Here is a 25,250-nt window from a genome sequence, read left to right as displayed (position 1 = left end):
GGGGACCCCTACACCATTTTTTTTTTAATTTTGGCGCAGGGTTCCCCTTAAAATCCATACCAGACCTGAAGGTATGGATTTTGGGGGAGCCCCTACGCCATTTTTTAAAAAAAATTGGCGCAGTGTTCCCCTTAATTTCCATATCAGACTGGAAGGGCCTGATATGGATTTTAGGGGGGACCCCCACGCAATTTTTTTTTATTTTAGTTTGGGGTTTCCCTTAATATTCATACCAAACCCAAAGGGCCTGGTAATGGACTGGGGGGGGGGGGGGGGGGGATCCCATGCTCTTTTTTTCAATGAGTTTTATCTATATTGCCGATTTATATTTAAATGACAATTTTTCCTTTAGAAATGTCATTTTGCTGTGGTATTGTTCTAAACACGGGAAACATGCGCCACTTTACAGGCATACTATAGACACCCCCAGGCACAATATTTAAAGGAATATTTCATTTTTATTGTTTCACTTTAAGCATTAAAAAAATCACTGCTCCCGAAAAAATGGCCGTTTTAAAAAAAAATTTTTGCATTGATACATGTCCCCTGGGGCAGGACCCGGGCCCCCAAACACTTTTTATGACAATAACTTGCATATAAGCCTTTAAAATGAGCACTTTTGATTTTTCATGTTCGTGTCCCATAGACTTTAACGGTGTTCGTATGTTCTGACAAATTTTTTGCCTGTTCGGTATGTTCTGGTGCGAACCGAACCGGGGGGGGGTGTTCGGCCCATCCCTACTGCGTAAACTGGCACCTATACTAGGGGCTATTACTGTGTAAACTGGCACCAATACTAGGGGTTGTTATTGCATACACTGGTACCTGGGATTGAGTAGTTTCCTCCTATGCTAGAATCACTATTTAGATATTTATTTATTGTGATCATATCTTTTCTTAAAGTGATTGTAAAGGCTCATTTTTTTTCTATAAAAATAACAAACATATTATACTTGCCTGCTCTGTTGCAGTGGATTTGCACAGAGCAGCCCAGAACCTCCTTTTTTTGGATCCCTCTTCTGTGCTCCTGGACCCTACCTCCTGTTGAGTGCCCCCACAGCAAACAGCTTGCTATGGGGGCACCCAACCCGACCGGCAACTCAGTGTGTCCAGTCAGACACAGAGCCATGGTTTGGCCACCACCCCCTATCCTGATTGGCTAACTCACTTTGATTGACAGCAGAGGGAGCCAATGGCACAGCTGCTGTGTCTCAGACAATCGGGAGGGAGAGTCCCGGATGGCCGAGACACTCGTGGACATCGCTTTATTGAGTTGGGGCTCAGGTAAGTATTAGGGGGGCCGAGAGGGGCTGCTGCACACAGAAGGCTTTTTTTCTTAATGCATTAAGTTAAAAAACCTTCTGACTTTTCAACCTCTATAAGCGTCTATTCTCCAGGGTAAAGCTTAATGTATGTAGCCTTTCCTCATAAATAACTGAGGTCCTCCAGTTCCCTTATTAGCTTCGTTGTAGACCTTCTCTCTGGACCCTCTCCAGTTCCAGCACATCTTTCCTGAGGCACGTTTTTTTTTGGGGGGTGGGGTGGAAAACAATACCACCCGCCCCCGCCCAGTCGGTCGTGGGGTGGTGGGTCTGGTGCACTTACCCCATCTATGGTGGGCAGCACTTCTCCTGGGCTTCACCGGCGGCTTCCCTTGCTCGGCTTAGGAGATGGCTTTCCCTTCCCCTGTTCTCCACGGGCGTTGCGGTGGCTTGCGTTTCCTCCCTTCTACTCAGCGGCCAATTGGGACTCTTTTCAGCCGATTGTAAAGCAGATCTCGGACCTGCTTGTGATTGGCCAGATTGGGGATCAGTGTTTCAATAGCGAATATTAATTCACTGTTGTAACACCTGGGTGGGCTCCTGGCGCAATGCTCTGTGCTACGAGCCCACCCTATTTTGAAGCCTATTGAAGCCTCTGGCACTAATTTGGTGCTTCACAAAAACAACCCCGAACCCCCCCCCCCACCACCGCTGTAATTCACACACCCAGCATCCTGAAAGAGGCTGGACGCCTAAATAGGGGGTGGCGATGTGCTGTCAGAATAGCAGCCATGTATAGAGCAGGGAGGTGGCGGCCATGGATAGAAGGGATTGCGCTTCGGACAGGCTGCCACTGACTGGACGGGGTTCTCAAGATGTGGCTGACCCAGAGTTTTGAAAAGTGGTAGATTTATCTCTGTAGTAAATCCCCCTTTTTAATGCATGCTAATAGTCTACTGGCCTTTCTTGCTGCCTGTGTTCTACAAGGACCCCCAGATCCTTGTCAGTCCTCGATTCAATCCATGTATGGGCATCTACTGAACGACTGATCTACTGGTGGATTTCTGTACAACCAGCCTGTCAAGTTTTTCCCCAATCAATCAGTGCCGTCGGCTACAGCCATCAGCACCGATCATTGTACTCGGATGGTTGGGAAGTCTTCTCATTGTCAGAACACAATGGCACACCAGGAGGATTCGCCCATCCACATCGAATGTTTGGATGGGGGAATTGGATCTTTTTTTTTTTTTATCCGCTGGCTAAACAAAAAAAAAAAAAAAAATGAATGTATGGGCTGCCTTACACAATGCCTTCAATCTGAATATGAGCGGCGGATCTTTTCCGTTAACTTTGACAATATTGTACTGTTTGTCTTGAATTTCTGAGACAACCTTGTTTTCTTTATCTGTGTTAAACTGCTGAAATTGAGATAGAGACAAATTATAAATAAAGCTTTTTATAACACTAGTTATGTAAATACTTTCCCGTCCGTCGTCTGGGAAGAGGGGCACTTTAAGTCATAAATATGGAAAAGGACAGATAAAAATGCAAATTTCACTTGTCTATAAAATGGTTCATTTGAGTTGAAAATAGATTTCTATAACACTATTTCCTTGGAAATGGACAAAAGAAAGATAACTGCAAAATAACACGCTACATAAACCAATGCTAGACAAAAGTATATAAAAAAAACAAACAATGTGTCACTTTTTAGGCATGCAGCGGAGGATTGCTGAAATCACACTTTCAATGTGCGAATGAATGAAAAGGTTTCTAGTAATAACTTGAAATGTATCTAAACCTAAAAACAAAAACGTAATATATTCCAGTTTAGTAATTCTAAAGCCTCGCACACACGATCGGATTGTTGGCCAACAAAACCGTGGACTTTTGCCCGAAGGGCGTTGGCCCAAACTTGTCTTGCATACACACGGCCACACAGTTGTTGGCCAACAATTATGAACGTAGTGGCGTACAAGACATACTACGTGGTTTTTCAGCTCTTTAGCACCACCCTTTGGGCTCCTTCTGATAATTTTGTGTTAGTAGAAGTTTGGTGAGTGTTGATTCGCGCTTTTCATTTCGCGCTTTTCATTTCACGCTTTGCAGTTTGTTTCTGAATGGCCGTTCGTCAACCAGCCATGTTGCGGAATCGGAGGAAACAACGCGTTATTTATTATTGGCCTTGGAGTTATTGCTTTGACATTATTGTTTTGGTTGAATAATGATTTGATTTGGTATATTTTCTATATTTTTGGATGCATAGAATGCACTTCTTGGTTAAGTTTTATTGGCAGATAGCATGTCTATTTTTTTTTTTTTTTTTTTAATGCACAATAAAAAAATTGTGTAGAATAATACTTGGCTATGTGTTTTACTTCAAATGACAGTTTGGGAGTCGGCAGTTACATTTAAAAAAATACAATGTAAAATTGACAAGGAACACCAACATAGTTGTATCTTTGATCTTAAAAACTACGGGATAATGGTGTTGTGGTAACTTACCCAAATAAATATAAAAAAAGCATAATAATATTATTCTTGATATCACTAAAAAAAAAAAAAAAAAAAAAAAAGCCTTTGAAAGTTCATTTGCAATAACCCCATCAGTATCACCAGCAAAGCAGCTTCATTATTATCCCATTAAAGAAGAAGAGAATTGTGCGTTTTCGAGATTTCATAATTTGCCGCGTCACGAATGTTAATTCTCCATTACAAACGCTAGTTTACAAGACCGACCACTTCCAGCTCATAATTGCAACCGAGCATGCGTGTTTGTACTTTGGACTTTTGTCCAACGGACTTGTGTACACAGGCTCAGAAAATCCGACAACACACGTTTGTCCGTGGAAAATTTGAAAACCTGCCATCCAACATTTGTCCGCGGAAAATCCGACAACAATTGTCCGATGGAGCGTACACACGGTTGGATTTACCGCCAACAGCCTTTCATCGAACAGTTCCTTTCGGAAAGTCCAATCGTGTGTACGGGGCTTTAGATGTGATGTCTGTAGTCGTTTTCTTTTTTAGGCTTTTTTTTCCTCTTTATTTTCACCTGGTAAATCTTTCAGTAAGCCTGGGTTCGCACGTGTGCGGTGTACGTGACACCGCATGTGATTTAGATAGGAATCGTACCTATTTTGTATGGGCTCAATTTGCACTGCATTTTTGCCACACTGGGATCGGATCGTATGGGTGTTCACAACTCTGCAACTCTTGCAAGAACGCTGCGTTTTGCGACCTGTTTTGGGGAGTCATTTATTTAACATTGACACCAGTGGCAGATCGCATGAACGGAGTACAATATCAATCTGGTGTAGAAAATGCTTAGGATTCGGTGCGGTTCCCGCAGGGTGGATTTAATTTAAATCAAGTTGATTTAAATCACAATTTAAATCACTAGTAAAAAAGCTTTATTCATATCAACTCGATTTAATTCATAATTTTTAAAGAGCAACTGTCATCTCTGTCTCACAGCAACTCCTCCTCTGACCCGCTGTTGACTCCTCCTCTGACCCGCTGTTGACTCCTCCTCTGACCCGCTCTTGGTGCGAATTCAGGCTAAAATTCTGACCTGAATCACACCCGAGGGAGGGGGTGGTAGTTGGTAGGTGGTTGGAAGCGAAGTAGTTGTGGGGTTTAGGGATCTGTCAATGGATATTTGGGTGCATTGGAGGTCTGTCAGTGGAGGGAGGGGGTGGTAGTTGGTAGGGTGGGTGGAAGGGCGATAGTTGTGGGGGTTGGGGATCTGTCAATGGAGGTAGGGGGTAGTATTTGGGGGCATTGTGGAGCTGTCAGTGGAGGGAGGGGGTTGTAGTTGGTAGGGTGAGTGGAAGAGCAGTAGTTGTGGGGGTTGGGGAGGGAGGAGGTGGTAGTTGGGGGCATTGGGGGTCTGTCAGTAGAGGGAGGGGGTGGTAGTTGGTAGGTGATTGGAAGCGCAGTTGTTGTGGGAGTTGGGGATCTGTCAGTGGAGGGAGAGGTGGTATTTTGTGGCATTGGGGGTCTGTCAGTGGATGGAGGGGGTGGTAGTTGGTGGGGCGGAAGGAAGGGAAGTAGTTGTGGGGATTGGGAATCTGGAGGTAGGGGGTGGTATTTGGGGGTGTTGGTGGCCTGTCAGTGGAGGGATGGAGTGGTAGTCGGTAGGGTGCGTTGGGGATCTGTCAATGGAGGGAGGGGGTGGTATTTGGGAGCATTGTGGGGCTGTCAGTGGAGGGAGGTGGTTGTAGTTGGTAGGGTGAGTGGAAGAGCAGTAGTTGTGGGGGTTGGGGATCTATCAGTGGAGGGAGGAGGTGGTATTTGGGGGCATTGGAGGTCTGTAAGTAGAGGGATGGGGTGGTAGTTGGTGGGGCGGGTGGAAGGGCAGTAGTTGTGGGGGTTGGGGATCTGTCAGTGGAGGGAGGGGTAGTATTTGGGGGCATTGGGGGTCTGTCAGTGGAGGGAGGGGTTGGTAGTTGGTAGGTGGTTGGAAGCGCAGTAGTTGTGGGGGTTGGGGATCTGTCAATGGAGGGAGGGGGTGGTATTTGGGGGCATTGGGGGTCTGTCAGTGGAGGAAGGGGGTTGTAGTTGGTAGGGTGAGTGGAAGAGCAGTAGTTGTGGCGGTTCGGGATCTATAAGTGGAGGGAGGAGGTGGTATTTGGGGGCATTGGGGCTTGGGGGTCTGTCAGTGGAGGGAGGGGTGGTAGTTGGGTGCATTGGAGGTCTGTCAGTGGAGGGAGGGGGTGGTAGTTGGTGAGGTGGATGGAAGGGCAGTAGTTGTTGTGGGAGTTGGGGATCTGTCAGTGGAGGGAGGGGTGGTATTTGGGGGCATTTGGGGTCTGTCAGTGGAGGGAGGGGGTAGTAGTTGTGGGGGCTGAGGATCTATCAGTGGCGGTTGGTAGTTAGGTGGTAAAGGTCTGTGAGTATGGATGTGGTTGAAGGAGGGGGTCTGTCAGTGGTTGGAGGGGGTGGTACTAGGGGTGGGGGGCAGGGTAGCGGGGGGGGGTCTGTCAGTGAGAGTCTTTTGTTTGGGGGGGGCAGCTGGTGGGGTTTGCGTTGCAGTGCGGGGGACCGGCTAGGAGGGTGTCCCATCGCCAGAACCCCCCGGTCCCTAGAGGAACTGGCTGCTAGGTCTGGAATGCCCAGGCCTGTTTTGTGTCCCAGTCCGGGCCTGTCTAATGCCCTTTATAATCACACATCATAACTGCTGGACTCTTTGTGCAGCCCCTCCTTCTCCCAATAAGAGCTCTGCTGTACAGGGGACTGCAAGAGATATAAGTCAAATTTAGGCACTTACTCTGCTTGTATTAAAAAAAAAACACATTTACTGATATATTAGTGAATATAACACTGCATTCATTTGCATCTTTTTGGAGTTCTGGAATAAAAGAAATGTGATTGCTATTAGATCATCTCTGTGATGTCATCACTCCTTCCTGGCAGATTTGGAGGGCTTGTCCGTGGAAATGGTGTCACTCACAGCGTGGACGCTTCCATCTTGTCACAGTGACATGAAACATATCCCCCCCCCTCCCCCCGCCTCCGATCTAATAATATCATTTTTATGTCTCCGCTTTTAACCCGGATGAGAAAAGCGCGGCGGATTAAGTGGAGTGTGTGATCCCCCCGGGGGTGTAGAGTTTCTGGATGAGCTGGATAAAACAATAGCTCCCCCCCCCCCTTTATTCATGAGATTTGTAGTCCAAGTAACTAACGATGCAGAAAAAAACATTAATTACAACTGCCTGCACAATTTTTCTAATTCAATTTAAATAAGATGTTCACAGCCAAGCTGATCTGAATGTTATTTTCATATTGCTACAATGTAACAATGGAAAATATAATTAATCCTTCTTCCTTTTTCTCTTCACTTTGCTCTAAATGTGTCGGGGAAAAAAAAAATGGCGTTATGAAGTTATCGGTATTCGAGAAGCCGCGGCAGACATTTTAATAAACATGCAGCAAGATTTATTATAGGGGATATTGTATATTTACAGCGATATTAAACCCAAGAGCAAACATTTATTTATGCTGCAGCTTACCCAATTCTTAGATGTGATGGCTGCATTCCTTTTCTTACTTTAGGCTTTCTTTCTTCTATTTTCATCTGGCGATCCAGCCAGCAAGTCTGTTATTTTTTTAAAAGCTCAAGCTCTCCAGCAGAATGTATCAGTGTACATGGATGAGACAAACCATTTAGCACTGGCAGGGGTGAATTAAAATTGTTAGCCTTTTAATATTTATGTAAAGCCTTTATCCTAAAATGAAGAAACACTGTTTTGCTGTAACTGATTATAAAGTGTGAGCCGGAGTTTGGCTTCAATTTGTATCTAAATCTGCTAGTCCATTTAAAGGGGTTGTAAACCCTCAAGGATTTTCATTCTAAGCATTAAGGTGAAAAACCTTCTGTGTTGCAGCCCCCCAGACCCCCCCCTCCCCTCTTTTTCTTCTCTGAACCCGATCGTTCCAGCGATGAGCACGAGCGCAGCTGTCTCGGGTCCTCATTGGATAGATTGGTAGCGGCGCAGCCATTGGCTGTCAATGGACTCGGGTGTGCCCAGGCCGGGTGTGCCTGTTCACACCCAAATCACCCCATGTGGTGCCAACTCCCCCTGCTTCCTGTCTCCTCCCTGCAGTGCTTCCGGCTTCCCTTCTCTCCTCTCAAGAACGGGGAAGGGGCTTGCAAATATTTCTTCAACCGATCATTCCTTCCTTTTCTGAATGAACACACTGAGTGATCTGCACTGATCGCTCCTGTCTTCATTCTTAACTGAAGCATAGTAAACTATGTTTACTGCAGGCTGAAGAGAACGGGGCTGGGGAATCTCTGTCCTCCGTTTCTATCTCTGTCTCAAAAGTGAGACATCAGGGGTCTTTTTACACCCTTGATATTTTCACCATTCCTAAAAAAAATGTTTTAAAACTTAATAAAAAATAATATTGTAAAAAATAAATAAAATTAAAAACTACTGACACCATCCTCTGCTCTGCTGATATAGACACGTGTGTGTTTGTGCTCTGGGGGACACACCCCAATCCAATAGGCTGCGCACACCAATGACGTGTACTTACAGTATCTTTATGTTCAGGACTCGGTTGCTGGAGCTGAGCTGTTCGCTTACAACGTCTTGTTCTCTTGCAGAAGGGAAGATATATGCCCTTGGAGGAATGGGCACAGATACCTCCCCTCAGGCCTTGGTAAGAGTCTACGAGCCATCAGCGGACAGCTGGCAGCAACTCCCCGCCATGCCCACCCCACGTTATGGTGCCTCCACTTTCCTGCGGGGAAACAAAATCTTTGTCTTGGGTAAGTTGGATATTCTGTCGTTAAATCAAAAGGGGGGCAGCAATGGTAGAAACAAATTATTTTTTACCTCTACTCTACCGCAGTTAACATGCTTTGTTTTAGAGATGTGAACACAGAATGAACAGACTGCATGCAATCCTTTTACTTCATAGACTGCATTGTCCGTGGCACAGATAGGAGGATGTGAACCTAGCTGTTGAAAAGTGTAAAATTTCTTTGCTGGTGTTCGAATCAGGGGGTGTCTGGTAATATGCAAATGAGCTAATATTAACCCAGCCCCCCCCAAATGGTTTGCTATTCATGCCTGCCTGGTTGTAAGATTTTAAATTAATAGGTAAGAGGCATGCCATCTTTGTGTCTGTTCCATCAAGATATGTGAAAGAGGAATGACCAAGCACAGGTCCTATATGTTTCTGAATTCTTCCACATGTGTTTGACTTTTAGAGGCACTTAATTAGAGGTCTCCTCCCCTCCCTCGTCCTGTGACTGGACAGTGAAGAAAGAAGCAGCACAGGCAGCTGCAGCTAGCTAGTCTGCCACTAGGTGGCTCTGTTTCAGAATAGTGTCTTATTACAGGAGCTAGTGTCATCAGGTGCTAGGCTCCTTTTAGTTACAGCCCTTCTGTAGTGATGTAATCGGCGAGTCAGTGCCCAGGTTTAGGTAAGCCAGGTTGGGAGGAGCACTAGTGCAGTTGGGGCATGGGAGCCAAACACCCCACATCTGTACAGATGTAAACAGAAAGTGGATTCCCCCACTGACAGCTGAAAAGTAAACCTTAAAAAAGAAGCTGGAAATGACCCGGTTGTTAAGAAGCAGGGCCGCCACTTCCTTAACAACTGGTGACTCATTCAGCTGTCAGTGGGGTTACCCTGTTGACAGCTGAAGTGTAAACGAAGTCCCACAATTGGAGCTGTCAAAAAAAAACAAAAAAAAAAACAGCCGGGCAATGTTTATCAACAACATTGCTCAGCTGCTAAAACAGAAAGCTAAAAAGAAACATTGTTTCATTTTGTATCTTTCTGTTTATTTATCTACAGATCAAAGGGATGAACTTCGATCTGCAGATGAAGTCAGTTTAACCACTTGCCAATTGCCTACCACAGGTGTACTGCGGCAGGTCGGTTCTATCGCACAAAATGGCGTACCTGTACGTAATTTCGTGCAATAGACACTGGGGGGTCGAAAAAACGGCATTGGGGTCCCCCCCCAAAATCCACACCAGACCCTTACCCAAGCACACAGCCCAGCAGGTCAGGAAAGGGAGTAGGGACGTTCGAGCGCCCCCCTCCTTAACCATACCAGGCTGCATGCCCTCAACATGGGGGGGGGGTGGGTGCTTTGGGGCAGGGTGGGCCCTGCCCCCCCCATCCCAAAGCACCTTGTTCCTATGTTGATGAGGACAAGGGCCTCCTCCCGACAGCCCTGGTTGTTGGGGTCTGCGGGCGGGAGGGCTTATCGGAATCTAGAAACCCCCTTTAACAAGAGGGCCACTGGATTCCGGCCCCCACCCTAAGTGAATGAGTATGGGGTATATTGTACCCTTACCCATTCACCTAAAAAAAAAAAAAAAAAACACATTACACAGGTTTTTAAAGTAATTTATTAAGGCAGCTCCATCGTCTCTTCCGTCTTCTCCCCTCTCCGGCTCTTCTGCCTCCTCCACTGACGTCTTCTGCCTCTGCCGGTTCTTCTCCCCTCTCCGGGTTTTCTCTGCTCTCCGCTGATGTCTTCTAGCCCTCTCCAGTCCTCCCTCTGTCCACTGTCTTCTGCCTCAGCTGGGTCTTTTCCGCTCTCTCTCCGGCTCTTCTCCCTCTGTCGGCTGTCTTCTCCGCTATTTTCTCACTCTTTTTCTGGGTCTTCTCCCTGCTGTCTTCTCCCTCTGTTCTTCTTCAGATGTTGACTTGACGCTCTAATGCTCCTGCTACTTATACTGGCATGGGGTGGGGTAACCGGGTGATGTAATCCGGAGGCCCCACCCCTTATGACGTCACTGCCTTGGGCATGATGGGGCGGTGATGTCATAAGGGGCAACCCCGCCCCATGCCAATATAAGTAGTGGCACAGCGCGCAGCATTAGAGCAGGAGAGAGCGTCGAGTCAACATCAGAAGAACAGCGGGAGAAGACAGCAGAGAAGACCCAGCAAAAGAGCGAGAAAATAGCGGAGAAGACCCAGACAGCAGAGAAGACAGCGGACAGAGGGAGAAGAACCGGAGAGGGCTAGAAGACATCAGAGTAGAAGAATCGGCAGAGGCAGAAGACTTCAGTGGAGGAGGCAGAAGAGCCAGAGAGGGGAGAAGAGATTGGAAGAGACGACAGAGCTGCCTTAATAAATTACTGTAAAAACCTGTGTAATGTGTTTTATTTTTGACATATTTTTTAGGTGAATGGGTAGGGGTACAATGTACCCCATACTCATTCACATAGGGTGGGGGCCGGGATCTGGGGGGGCCCCCTTGTTAAAAGGGGCTTCCAGATTCCGATAAGCCCCCCGCCCGCAGACCCCGACAACCAACGGCCAGGGTTGTCGAGAAGAGACCCTTGTCCTCATCAACATGACCCCTCTGCCCCAAAGCACCCACCCCCCCCAAGTTGAGGGCATGCGGCCTCACTCGTCCCCACCCCCCTTCCTGACCTGCTGGACTGTTTGCTCAGATAAGGGTCTGGTATGGATTTTGGGGGGACCCCAATGCTGTTTTTTTCGGCGTGGGGGTTGAAAAACCATACCAGACTGAAGGAACTGGTATACTCCTGGAGGGGGAACCCATGCTGTTTTTTTTTTTATTTGGCATGGAGTTCCCCTTCAAGATCCTCAGAGCACATGCCAAAGTCAGGTCAGTTAAGACGGCGATCCGACTTTGATCCGACTTCAGTAATATTCAGTGGGCTGAAGTAGGATCAAAGTCGGACAAAAGTAGTGCAGGGAGCATTTTCAAAGTCGGACCGACTTGTGTTGGACCAGTTAGGACGGCTCCCATAGGGAAACATTGAGCTCCCAATGTTGGAGCGTTTGTCGTACCAGTGTGAACCCGGCCTATGATAACGTTATAAATACGGCAGTAGCTTTGCAATGAGTTTTTCAAAGTTTTTCAACGTTTTGGCAATAGCGTGTTTTTTAGCGTTTATTAGCGTTTTTAACGTTTTTCCGCGTTAGCGGTTTTTAGGGGTTTTTTTTTTCTTTTAATCTTATTTTTATTTCAATAGATCAAAAACGTTAAACACTGGTGAGCCATGTTTTTGAGCGTTTATCGGCGTCCATCAGCGTTTTTTTACGTTAGAGCGTTTTTACAGCTGAAAACAGCAGAAAAACTCCTCTCAGAATCCACAAGTTTTGGGGTTTTTTTAAAGCCAAAAAACGCCCCAGCCAAAAACTGCTGATAACAGCCTATGTGCGCATGGACACATAAGATAACATGATGGGGAGTTTATTGACTGTAGAAAAAAAAACATCTGAAGCCAAAAACAGCTGCTGTAAAAAGTGGAAAAAAAACAGCAGTGTGCATGAGGCCTCAAAAATTACAACTTTTTTTTGTTTGCTTTGTTTGTTAATATATTTATACCTTTAACATATATTTACACGTTTCACATTTTAAAAAAAAAAAACACAAAAAACAAATTTATTTAATTTGTAAATAACTTTTCAATGCTTTGTACCATGGCTGACAGCTGAAGTGTAAACAAAACGGTTTCGGTAATTGGTATCAGCAAGTACTAACAAAGAAGTATCGGTACTGGTACTCGCTATAAAAAAATTGGTATCGGTGCATCCATACTTACAATGATCAGCTTTTATTTATTCATGTAAAACCCTTATCCAAAAAAGATAAAATTGCTGTAACTGCTTTAAAAGTATTAGCTGGAGTTTGGCTGCAATTTTTGAGTGTATCTAAATGTGCTAGTCATAGGCGTGCACACAGGGTGTGCCGGGTGTGTCCAATCACAGCTGATCACATGGAAACAAGGAAATGTTATTGGCTCTCCTCACCTTACACTGACAGAGTATGAGGAGAGGAGAGCCAATCAGCGGCATTTCCTCACAGGGGAGATCTGCACAGATGATGAGGGCACTGATTATCAGTGCAGCCCCCACAGTGCCCATCAGTGATGCCAGTCAGTGCCAGTTAGTGATGCCAGTCAGTGACCATCAGTGTTGCCAATCAGTGACCATCAGTGATGCCTTGCAGTGACCATCAATGCCTGCTCATCTCATTAGTGCCGTCTATAAGTGCCCATCAGTGCCGCCAATCAGTGCCCATCAGTTCTGCCTATCCGTGCGCCTAAGAGGTGCCCATAAATGCCACCTTATCAGTGACCATCAGTGCAACCTATCAGTGCCCAACAGTGCCGCCTATCAGTGCTCATCAGTGCTGCATATCATTGCCACCTATCAGTGCCCTTCAGTGCTGTCTTATCAACGCCCATCAGTGCCGCCTCATCAGTGCCCTTCAGTGCTGTCTTATCAGCGCCCATCAGTGCCACCTCATCAGTGCCCGTTAGTGCAGCCTATCAGTGCCCATCAGTGCAGCCTCTTTAGCACACATCAGTGAAGGAGAAAAAATACTTATTTACAACATTTTATACTAGAAACAATTTTTTTTTTTTCAAAATTTTTGGTATTTTTCAGTTTTGTTTTTTTTTTAGCAAAAAAAAAAAAAAAACCCAGTGGTGAATAAATACCACCAAAAGAAAGCTCTATCTGCCTAATAAAATGATAAAAATTACTTTGGGTACAGCGTTGCATGACGGCGCAATTGTCATTGAAAGCGTGGCAGCGCTGAAAGCTGAAAATAGGCCTGGGCAGGAAGGGGGGTGAAAGTGCCCGGTATCGAAGCGGTTAAACGAGTGTCACTCTGGCATCCTGGAAGGTTAATAGGTAATATATCTCTGTACAGGTAGCAAAGGGATTAATTAAATGTAAAGAGCGTATTGAGCGGATCCCAGACAGATGTCAGCTATACTCCCCCCCCCCCCCCCCATCCATGGCAGAATCACGTGTGCCCCTCCAACCTCCATCTCCGCTTCCAATTCCCCTTTCTTACATGTAGCTGAAGAGCGATTTCACCCCCCGGTCCCCTCCGAGGATTGAGGGACGCACAGAAAAGCTTCATCCAATTAAAGTGTAAAGGTTCGACACGGAATTAAACGGTCCCCCGGGTCAGCGTAATAAACTGCTACCCTCAGCCGCTCAGAGCTTTTCTAAAGGGAGAAGATCCAGAGAAATCACTGGAAATGAGCCTTCCTCTGCGTTTACGGGAGAGGAAAATAGAGAGATTTCACCTTCCTGCAATATATATATATATATATATATATATATATATATATATATATATTCCTGAACCGGCGCTGCCTGGAAAAAAAGAACCGTTCTTGCTGCCTCAAATCCTTCTGTTAAGCGCTAAGCAAACGGTTGGCGCTATAACAGTCATGTAAAAATAAAAAAATAATAATAAAAACTTTTGCTGTAAAAATGGAATAAATAATGTGACAGCGTAGGCAGCTCTTCTTATCCTTATTTATCATGACATTTGGAAAATTAGGTGCAGAATATTCACACGAGTGTGGGGGAGGGGATTACTTTGCAGTCAGGCAGAAAAGTAAGATGATTGTGGGTTTTTTTTTTTTTTAATCTCTTTCATTAAAGTTTTATTTTATAAACTGGTATTTTAAATAATATAAATGTGTATAAACATTTTTTATACAGGGTGTATCTATGGTCCAGTGTGTGCTGTGCATGCTGGACTCTCAAATAGGAAAGCCCAGCACTAGCTCTGCACATCTAGATGATGTCATCTGTACTATCACAGGCGGAAAGGGTGTCCGACCTTTGAGTTATTCAGCCATGCGTGTGCACTTGACAAACCTGAGATTCTGCTAGTACAAAGGTAAATCTGAAACTATGGAGCACCAAACTAGAGCTGGTTCCTGATTCCAGTCCCTTTGCAAAATTGCAACCAAAATAATTTTAATCAAAATATGAATTTCATGAATAAAAATTTGATTTGACCTAAATATGCTGTGATGAGATTTGCTGTACACTGTGCCATGGTGAAACACCACTTAAGCAATAATAACAATGTCAAGGAAAAGTGCACATCACTATTCAGATATTCAGGCTTAAAGTCGCTCTCGTTTTTTTCTTTCTTCGTTTGCACCATACTGAAGGAAGAAAAAATTAGATGCAATTTTAGCAGGACCTATACCGTTCTGTAATGACTTTACAGGGCTTATTTAGAATAATTTATTCATAGAGCTTTGGACGGCAGCCAATCAATACTGTGGAATTTAAATCAGCCCTTAATTTGTCCTTGGAGGACATTTTAGTGGTGGTTACAACCTTGTTATGAAGAACACAGATCTTCGTCCTTGCACGATACGAGCACCTCTTCTAATCAGCCACATATACGCAGAGAGCCTCGAGAGAAATTCTTTGTGATGCCCATTAAATTGAAATGTTCCTGCCATACCTACATAATGGAAGGAGACATATTTTTGGTGGCAGGAATGTTTTCAAGCAAGAAACATCAGAAACCTTTGATACAGAACTCTCACCATGTTAAAAACAATGTTGACCCACCTACTCCTTCTCTTCCTAGTCCTCATCAATCTATAGCCAGGGCCGTCTTTAAGGCAGGGCAAAAGGGGCAGCTGCCCTGGGCCCTGTCATTGTTGTGGGGCCCAAAGCAGCTGCCTCATACTTGCCAACTATCCCAGTTTAAATTCCCTTGTCCTTTGAAGTTTTAGTCCTGTGCTGTGTCCCGATATCTCAGTGTGAAGTGCTGGTACCAATGCTGCCCAGCTCTGCCTTATTGTTGTGTACAGATGATTCACCTGCAGACCCTGTGTTTACGTGTAGAGGTTCTGTAACCTCTAGCAACTCAGTGAGCCGTAATGTGTGCTGTAACCTCTAGCAACCAGTCAGTAAGCAGTAATGATATGCTGTAACCGCTGGCAACCAATCGCAATTACTGCCTGATCTGATGTCCAATCAATATTAAAGATAGCCCTGTCTATAGCCGTTGAAATGTTCTTAAACTAAGTAATACCATCATTTGTGATCCCACCTATAAGATGGGTGGCAACAATACCAGTTGGAAAAAAAGAGGATGCGCCACTTCAGCAGACCATCACAACCATAGTCAGCAGAGGTTCCAAATATTTGCTGCTCTGGTGGTGGTGGGTGTCAAGTCCGAACTCCAGTGGCTTCAAGCACCAGAACTCAACACCTTGCAACAGACTCACCCCCATATGTTAGATGCTCATGGTCCCCAGCTGTACTCAATGGAATCATCTAGCACTCTTCCAGTTGTTAGATGTCCATGGCCGGCAGCTGTACTCAATGGATCATTTAACACACTTCCAGGTGTTGGATGCGCATGGTCTCCCAGCTGTACTCAATGGATCATCCAGCACGCTTCCAGGTGTTAGACACCCCTGGGTCAACAGCTGTACTTAATGGATCATCTAACACTCTTCCAGGTGTTGGATGCCCATGATCAGCAGCTGTACTCAATGGATCGTCTAACACACTTCCAGGTGTTAGATGTCCATGGCCGGCAGCTGTACGCAATGGATCATCTAACAAACTTCCAGGTGTTGGATGCCCATGGTCCCCAGCTGTACTCAATGGATCATCTAACACACTTCCAGGTGTAAGACACCCATGGTTGGCAGCTGTACTCAATGGATCATCTAACACTCTTCGAGGTGTTAGACACCCATGGTTGGCAGCTGTACTCAATGGATCATCTAACACTCTTCCAGGTGTTAGACACCCATGGTTGGCAGCTGTACTCAATGGATCATCTAACTCACTTCCAGGTGTTAGACGCCCATAGTCCCCAGCTGTACTCAATGGATCATCTAACACACTTCCAGGTGTTAGAAGCCCATGGTCCCCAGCTGTACTCAATGGATCGTCTAACTCACTTCTAGGTGTTAGAAGTCCATGGTCCCCAGCTTTACTCAATGGATCATCTAGCCTGCCCCTATTACCACTACTGCACTCTGTAGTAACATAGGGGGCAGCATATGGAGCCACAGTGCACCACGGGAAACGCAGGCAACTGACCCACTCGGAAAAGTTGAATGCTGAAGATTCTGTTGGAGGCTGTAGCCCTTTAAAAATGCCAAGTCCAAATTTGGCTTCCTCCAGAGAGATAAGTATTCAGAGATTTCTTTTGCAACGGACATTAGATCTCTCTTTGAAAAAGGCGGCCTCTCTTTAAGTGTTCAAATATTTTTGCTTTGTCTGACTATAGCCAAAAGAAACCATTTAACACATTTCAGACATTCTAAGGGACCCAGCCTTTATCAGGGCTGAATATACTGGTTAAAAGTTGACTTGAGGTGATGCTGGACTCGTAAAGGTTGCAAAGTTCAAAAACACTAATGCCCCATACACACGGTAGGACATTGACTGGACATTCCGACAACAAAATCCTAGGATTTTTTCCAACGGATGTTGGCTCAAACTTGTCTTGCATACACACGGTCACACAAAGTTGTCGGAAAATCCGATCATTCTGAACGCGGTGACGTAAAACACGTACGTCGGGACTGTAAACGGGGCAGTAGCCAATAGCTTTCATCTCTTTATTTATTCTGAGCATAACTTATTGGCTGGTTCTTTTTAGGTATTATAAAAAATAAATATTCAGACTCTTCAACATTTGGCGTACTGCTCTTTTCTGTACTTAACTTCTTGCATTTGTAAATATGATACTGGTTATCTTTTAAAAGAGCATGGAAATATAAACCAGAGGAAAATATCTGTATTGCCCATAATGACCAATAATTTGTCAGCTTTTCTATGAGCAATGTGCATTGTCTGAGATGGCTCCTCCCTTCTGAGAAGTAATTATTGTTTGTGGTATTGTTTGGTGATTGGTGTTGGTCTTTTGCTTACCCTGCTCTCTTCTTTTGTCAGGGGGCAGACAGGGTAAGCTTCCAGTAACAGCCTTTGAGGCTCTGGACCTGGAGGTGAACAGCTGGACTCGCTATCCCAGCATCCCAAGCCGGCGTGCCTTTGCCAGCTGCACTATGGCGGAGAACTTTTTCTACAGTCTCGGTGGCTTGCAGCAGCCTGGTCCCCACAATTTCTACTCTCGACCCCACTTTGTGAGCACTGTGGAGATGTTTGACACTGAGCAAGGTGAGTGCTCTTTTACTGTAATCTCTTATACCCTTTAATGTAGATAAAACAACAATGGGTGTAAAGGTTTTATTTCTCTGGGTTATGGTGTATCTCGTAGTAGTTGGTCACATTCAACTGGACTTGTTCTGTAATGTTGAAGATGTTTCACTGTTTATCCGAGTGGCCTGCACCCGAGCTCCCCAGGTGGCACAAACGAGATTGTAGAGGAGTGGCAACCTATCGATATACACAAGTGGCTTCCTCTGTTTACGTAAGGGCCACTTGTGAGCTGAGGAAGCCACTTGGATGAGCGGGGAAACATGGTCAACATTACAAAACAAGTCTAGTTGAATTTGGCCAACTAATATTGGCTCAAATACAACAGTTAAACAAAAATAAACATCTTTTTGGGTCCCAACATTTCATATGGAAAATATAAATGCTGTAGTACAGGGGTACTGAATTAAAATTCAAGGAGGTCCAGTCACTAAAATTTACTTGCAGCCGAGGTCCGAATCTTGTTTGTGCTATGACTAAGAAAGATTGCACTCTTTGTCATTTCTCAAAAAATGAGAAATGCATTTCAACAGTATCTACCACATCACAGTATCCCTTTTAAATCAGGTTCCCTCATCAGAGTGTCCTCTTATATCATGTGTTTCCATTTGAGTGCCCCCATAGATCAGGTGTCCCCATCAGAGTGCCCCTTTACATCAGGTGTACCCATCATAGTGCCCCCTAGATCAGGTGACCCCATAGAGCAGGTGTCCTCATCAGGGTGCCCCCATACAGCAGGTGTCCCCCGTCAGAGAGCCCAACCTTAAATTTCAGTTGTGAACCATCACAGTGCAACTGTAGCTTGGTAGGGCCTATCTAAGTAAACAGTGTACCTGACAGATAAGTCCATGTAGCCAGGCAGGCAGGGGCAGGAGTGGCAGCTTGAAGATGACGCGTACTACAGGGGGCGGGAGCTTGGCAGAGAACATTGCTGAAGAGGGTGGGGCGCACAAGTGATGTCATTGGTTGCTAGGACGCCGGTGATCCTAGCAACCGACGACAGTAGTACAGTGGGCATCTCTGCAGATTAACGGTCCAGACACGAGCGTCACTTCGTCCAGGTCCGGATCGTGGTCTGCTATTCAATGAAGGCTGCTGCAGTATTGCCTTGGAAATGGGTCAAGTGTATCCTGGTTTAGGCATTGCCCTGTATTTTAGCCTGTAGTTTTTCAGAGCAGTGTAGAGCTAGAACCTTTAATAGGTGTTCATTGGGGTCTCTACACCTGTTTGGGAGATTTATCCTTAATTTTATTACATCAGCAACACCTGAAGTGAGAAAATCTCCCATATACGGTCTCAGTTAAAGTGTATGTAGGGCCAAAACATTGGTAAGGGGTTTTTTTTCACTTGCTGTATGCTGATTGGGACTTTTCACTTCCTGTCCTAAAGGTGGAACAGGAAAAGAGTCTGAGACAGTGGTCACCAGCACATTTGTCCTCATTGCAAGATTTGAAGTACCCTAACCTCTTCTGATGCTAAAATGTTGGATCTTACATAACCTTCTTGCAAAGTAAACAGAATTCTCATCTTAGACAGTTGTCACAGAAACAGGTGTCCTCATTGGGATTTTTCCTTAACCGTTTGCTCCGAAGACAAATCAAAATTTTCAGACTTTACATCACTTTCTGTGGTCACCCGGGCAAATAAAAAGGTTGAATCTCTCCAGCGGGGACACAGACTGCAATAAAAACTTAACAAACTGTCTAGCACTTTCGTTCTCTATCCAAGAAAAAGGTTTAGCTGGAGTTCCATTTTGCACCACAAATGTGAGATATTACCACAAAAAACAAGAAACAAAATATAGGTGTGTTACGCTACAATGATTGATATTAAAAATACTGAAAAAAATTATAAATAAACAGTCCAGAAAAATCAGACTCTTAAATGGGCCATAACGATCAAAAGTATTCAACTGAAGATAAGGTTATCCAATCCCTTCACCAAGTGAACACGCCACCACCACAATAGGTTGTACTCTTACCAGAGAGCCTGGATCATTTATTACGAAGGGTCAAACAGGCTTGATGAATATGTCCTGGTATTCGTAGGGGTCATCAGCAGGGGATATACAAAGGAACCATGTCAGGAACAGCTCCAGAGCATCCAGGGGACTCCACCCAAAAAAAAGGAAGGCAGCCCCAACAGAACATCCAAACATGTAAAATGCACGATAACAGGAACATACAGCTCAGCCCAATGCAATGCTGTAGCTGTCCCTAGTCCCTTGGCCTCCATGTATATGCATTCCAAGGACCCCACGCCATACCCTTGCTATCAATTTACCTAATGCCCCAAACAACATAATTTATCTACTAAGTGTCTTCAGCTGATAAACCATCTGTAGCACCCTCCTAGGTAGGTTGGTAGATAGTCTAGATACATTTTGTTCATTTTGGCTCCCCTGTAATCAGTGGAGCAGTTTGTGATTGGTTTGGGCTGTTCTAGGCTTCACTGGCTGCAGGTTTGACTGCTTCCCCCTGACTTCTGGAGGATTCTAGAATGTAGAGGGTTGGAAGAGACAAGCCCACAGTTTTAATATATATGTGGTCTCAGACAATCCCTAGGGGAGGGGGGCCCAGTAGGTGGTTGGGAAGTGTATAAATAGTACGAGACCTGAGGCAGCCCTGTTCTTGTCCAAGAAGAGAAGTTCCCAGCCTGAAGGGCTGCTGCCCTTCTGGGCAGTCCAGCTGTGCTTCTACCTTTACTTATCGAGGTCTCAACTACACTTAAGCTGGGGGGCTTGCTCAAGTGCTCATCGAGGTCCCAGCTGTATTAGAGCTGGGGGCCTGGGACCTGTTCTACCGGATTTTGCTGCGATTTCACTGAGGATCTGGTCTGGAGAGCTCACAGGAGAAATGTCTGGTTGATATTGTGAGGAGACATGCAAGTATCCAGAGACATTTGTGAGTACAAACCGGCCAGTACAGACAGTGCCAGCTCCAGGACAAATCTGTGAATTTTCTATGGTGTTCCAGTGTCGCTCAGTCCATTAGCGAGTGCCTGTTGGGGATGAGCGCTAGATATCATTAGATCTTCCCTGTCTTCTAATGCACTCTTGAGTTGTCACCCTGTCACATGGGCTCCCAATGGAGACTTCAAGTGTATTGGAGGCTGGTGCTCAAAATTTTTTGGGGGGGGGCGCAAACAAACTGAAAAATTCTGAAAAAAAACCCATCAATTGCAGCCTCACAGTGCCCATCAAACGCAGCCACTGTGCCCATCAATTGCTGCCACTGTGCCCATCTAATGCCACCATTGTGACCATCAATTGCAGCCACTGTGTCCATCAAATGCTGCCACTGTGCCCATCAAATACTGCCACTGTGTCCATCAAATGCTGCCACTGTGCCCATCGATAGCTGCCACTGTGCCCATCGATAGCTGCCACTTTGCCCATCGATAGCTGCCACTGTGCCCATCGAATGCTGCCACTGTGACCCCCCCCGTCCACTCGCTGTCTGCCTTACCCTGTCTCAGTGGGGCAGCAGGGGTGACGGCGGCGAGCGGTGTCCTCCATGCGTCTCCTCCCATCCTCTCCTTCTGATAGGCGTCCAATAGCGGCGCCTGTCATTTTAGCCAATCAGGTGACGGGTAACAGACCCGAGCACCTGATTGGTGGAGAGGCGGTTCAGTGTTAGGAAAGCGAATATTCATTCACTTTTCTAACACACCTGGGTGGACTGCGAGCGCCAAGCATGGCGCTCGCAATTCACCTATTTTGCAGCCTATGGCTCTAATCAGGTGCTTCAAAAACACCCCCCAGCCACTGTGATTCAGGCGCCCGGCACCCGAAAAGGGGCCGGGCGCCTTAATAGGGGGTAGCTAGCAGCAGCGGCCATGGATAGATTCATGCTATACATGAAACTATCCATTGGTCATAGAGGGGTTGGCTGGAGAGAGGGGGCGGCGCCAATGCGCCCTTATGGACACACCGCCACTGTTCAAGAAACACCATTCAACCTTATAATCCCTGAAAATCCTACCATGAATGTTCTTGTTCAGCCACTTCCTGTTTTAGGGCGACAACCCTCCGTTCCTGTTTCCTAATGCACACATGTGTTGTCACCCTGTCAAATGGGCTTCCAATGGAGACTACAAGTAGCTGTTTCAATACAGATTATGTAGGCATGGTCTGCTGTAGTCACCAGGAAAGGCATTTTGAGAAATGCCATGTACCTTGGTAATCCCTAGAAATCCTGCGATGAAGGTCCTTGTTACTTGGTACTCTGTCCCTGTCTCCTAATGCAGTCTTGCATTGTCACCCTTTTACATGCACTTCCAAAGGAGACAACAAGTGGCGGTTCCAACACATATCACACAGGCCTGATCCACTGTGGTCATCATCATCGGGAAACGCCATGCTCGAGGGATGTGGGCACCAAGTGGCTGAAATGAGGGTGAAGGAGATCAGCAGCACTGGAATGCAACGAAGGATTAAAAAAGGTTAAAACACGTATTTTCATACACGATCAGCCATAACATTATGCCCACTGACAGGTAAAGTGAAATACATTAATTATGTAATTACAATGGCATCTTAAAGTGGGTGGGATATATTAGGTACCAAGTGAACATGTTGTCCCTGAAGTTGATACATTGAAAGTAGAAAAAATGGACACGCGTAAAGATTGGAGTGACTTTGACAAGGGCCAAACTGTAATGGCTAGACGACTGGGTCAGAGCAACACCAAAACTGCAGCTCTTGTGGGATGTTCCCAGTCTGCAGTGGTCAGGACCAACCAAAAGTGGTCCAAAGAAGGAAAACAGGGTCATGGGCGGCCAAGGCTCATGGATGGGGAGGGAAGGCTGGCTTGTGTAGTCTGATCCAATAGAAGACCTACCGAAACTCAAATTGCTGAAAAAGTGAATGCTGATTTCCGATAGAGAGGTGTCAGAACACGCGGAGCATCGCAGTTTTTTGTGTATGGGGCTGTGTAGCCACTGACCGGTCAGGGTGCCCATGATGACCCGTGTCCACACCCAAAAGTGCCTTCAATGGGCACATGAACATCAGAACTGGACCAGGTGGCCTGGTCTGATGAATTCAAGAATGGTTTGAGGAACACAACGAGTTTGAGGTGTTGACTTAACCTCAAAATTTTCCAGATCTCAATCCATTGAGCATCTGCAGGATGTGCTAGAAAAACAAGCCCAATCCATGGAGGCCCCACCTCACAACTTGCAGTAGTAGGCAACCTGGGGCCCTCCAGCTGTTGCAGAACTACAAGTCCCATCATGCCTCTGGGAGTAATTGTAACTGCCAGCCTTGCAATGCCTCATGGGATATATAGTTCCACAACAGCTGGAGGACCCCAGGTTGCCTACCCATGACTTAAAGGATCTTCTACTGACGGCTTGGTGCCAGATACCATAGCATACCTTCGGAGGTCTAATGGAGTCCATGCATCGACAGGTTATGGTCATAGTTTTGATTGTATAAAACAATGGTAGTCGCTTATGATACACAGTGCTTTAGCAAATATAGGGGAAGATTTACTAAAACTAATGCAATCAGAATCTGTGCATGGTAGCCAATCATCTTTTAACTTTACCTTGTTCAGTTAAGCTTTGAGAATAAAACCTGGAAGCTGATTGGTTTCTATGCAGAGTTGCACCAGATTTTGCACTCTCCAGCTTTAGTAAATAACCTCCTAAATGTCATCTAGTTCATTTTTATGTCTGCAAAAAAACAGGTCCACTATGCCATTTGGGCCCCAGAGCACTTAGCACGTCTTACTCTCTCTAATATCTAGATAAACTGTATTGGCGGAGAGTGTAGTAGCCACTGCAACGCGTCACGGTTCTCCAGGTAGATAAATATGCCGTCCGCTCTGTAATCGGCGTGTAATTCTCTTTTAGTACCATGAAAGGTCGATGCTGTCATGAGCGATAATATATGCAGGGGAGGCAATATCAATTCTCTGCATGTAGCGCAGACCCTCTTGTACGCCTCAGGACACTTGTCCGTCCGTCTCCGATTTATTAATAATAACAGCCTTTCCATGCTAGTATTCAATCAAATCCGACATCATAAATTATCATGGCAGGAGGGTAATAAATCACACACTCGTGTATGACAGAAACTGTACACACACTGACTGATGGCTGCTGGGAAGTATGTTTGCTAAGCAATTTTATTAATAACTGTATAAAATCATAGCTTATAAGGACACTCTGTTACACTGACTTTGGAAGGTTCAGTATCTGGTATCTACAGGAAGCTCAGCCACCATGCTTTCCTTTCAGTACATATCTTGAGTAAATATTTTAATATATTTTTATGCCCAAAGCTATGGAGACACTTGAATGACACACCTATCTATATAGCTAAAAGTATGAGGAAACCCCTCCACAAGTTGAGGTGTTTCCAGTCAGGGCCGTCTTTAAGGCAGGGCAAAAGGGGCAGCTGCCCTGGGCCCTGTCATTGTTGCGGGGCCCAAAGCAGCTGCCTCATACTTGCCAACTATCCCAGTTTAAATTCCCTTGTCCTTTGAAGTTTTAGTCCTGTGCTGTGTCCCGATATCTCAGTGTGAAGTGCTGGTACCAATGCTGCCCAGCTCTGCCTTATTGTTGTGTACAGATGATTCACCTGCAGACCCTGTGTTTACGTGTAAATAACCGGCATTCATATGTAAATAGCAGCCTCATTCATAAGGAAATAGCTGTGGCCAGCGGCATTGATATGTAAATAAAGGCAGCATTTTTATGTATATCATGCCCCCCTGCAGTGAGGAGATGATGTGCTGTAACCTCTAGAAACCAATCAGTGAGCAGTAATACTGTACAGAAATCTCTAGCAACCAATTAACAAGCAGAAATCGTTTTCTGTAACCTCTAGCAACTAATCAGTGAGCCGTAATGTGTGCTGTAACCTCTAGCAACCAGTCAGTAAGCAGTAATGATATGCTGTAACCGCTGGCAACCAATCACAATTGCTGCCTGATCTGATGCAGTAAACTGATTTTAAGTCTAATTGCTATTTATTGTATGTTTCAGAGCAGGTGGAGAGTGAAATTGCATGGGGAGGGCCCCCAAGAAAATTTTTGCCCAGGGTCCAATCAATATTAAAGATGGCCCTGTTTCCAGTGAAGGGTACTGTTAATGCTACAGCATAGAAAGACCTTGTGGACCAGGGTTCCAAGGAACCCTAGGGTTCCTTCAGAGGTTGATAGAGGTTCCTTGAGGAATGTGGAATTTCTGCCTCTCAGAAATGTCCCCACTGACACCAGAGATTTTTTTAGCTATCTGTAAGGGGGTAATTCTTCCCAGTGACCACAAGTGTAAGGAACATTCTTCCCACTGACCATCACACTAATGTCGAAACTGGAAAGTTATTTCAAGGGTTCCTAAGTGTTGAAAAGGTTGAGAAAGAATGTTGTAGACAATTGTGCTCTTCCAGCCTTGAGGTAACCATTTGGTGAAGGCCCTTTTCTAATCTAGCATTGCTGTGCCCCTGTACAAAAAGCCAGCTTCATAAAGACATGGTTTGATCAGTTTAGTAGAGGAAGGAACTTGAGT

General features: G+C 45.4%; 1 protein-coding gene across 5 annotated transcripts in view; it reads left to right on the top strand.

Moving 5' to 3' along the window:
• The window catches only part of KLHDC8B (kelch domain containing 8B), a 207,291-nt gene that overhangs the window by 112,099 nt on the left and 69,942 nt on the right, over positions 1 to 25,250 (top strand). For 4 of the 5 annotated variants that reach the window (XM_073591789.1, XM_073591788.1, XM_073591787.1 and 1 more), the window contains exons 3-4: positions 8,380 to 8,544; positions 17,469 to 17,693. In XM_073591789.1, the coding sequence (XP_073447890.1) occupies positions 8,380 to 8,544; positions 17,469 to 17,693 (390 nt within the window). The remainder of the gene's footprint in view (positions 1 to 8,379; positions 8,545 to 17,468; positions 17,694 to 25,250) is intronic. The other variant, XM_073591791.1, reaches the window with a different exon arrangement.

Source organism: Aquarana catesbeiana, linkage group LG07, assembly GCF_042186555.1.
Source record: "Aquarana catesbeiana isolate 2022-GZ linkage group LG07, ASM4218655v1, whole genome shotgun sequence".
In the NCBI taxonomy this organism is placed as follows: Eukaryota; Metazoa; Chordata; class Amphibia; order Anura; family Ranidae; genus Aquarana; species Aquarana catesbeiana.
This window is presented reverse-complemented; position numbering and strand designations above follow the sequence as displayed.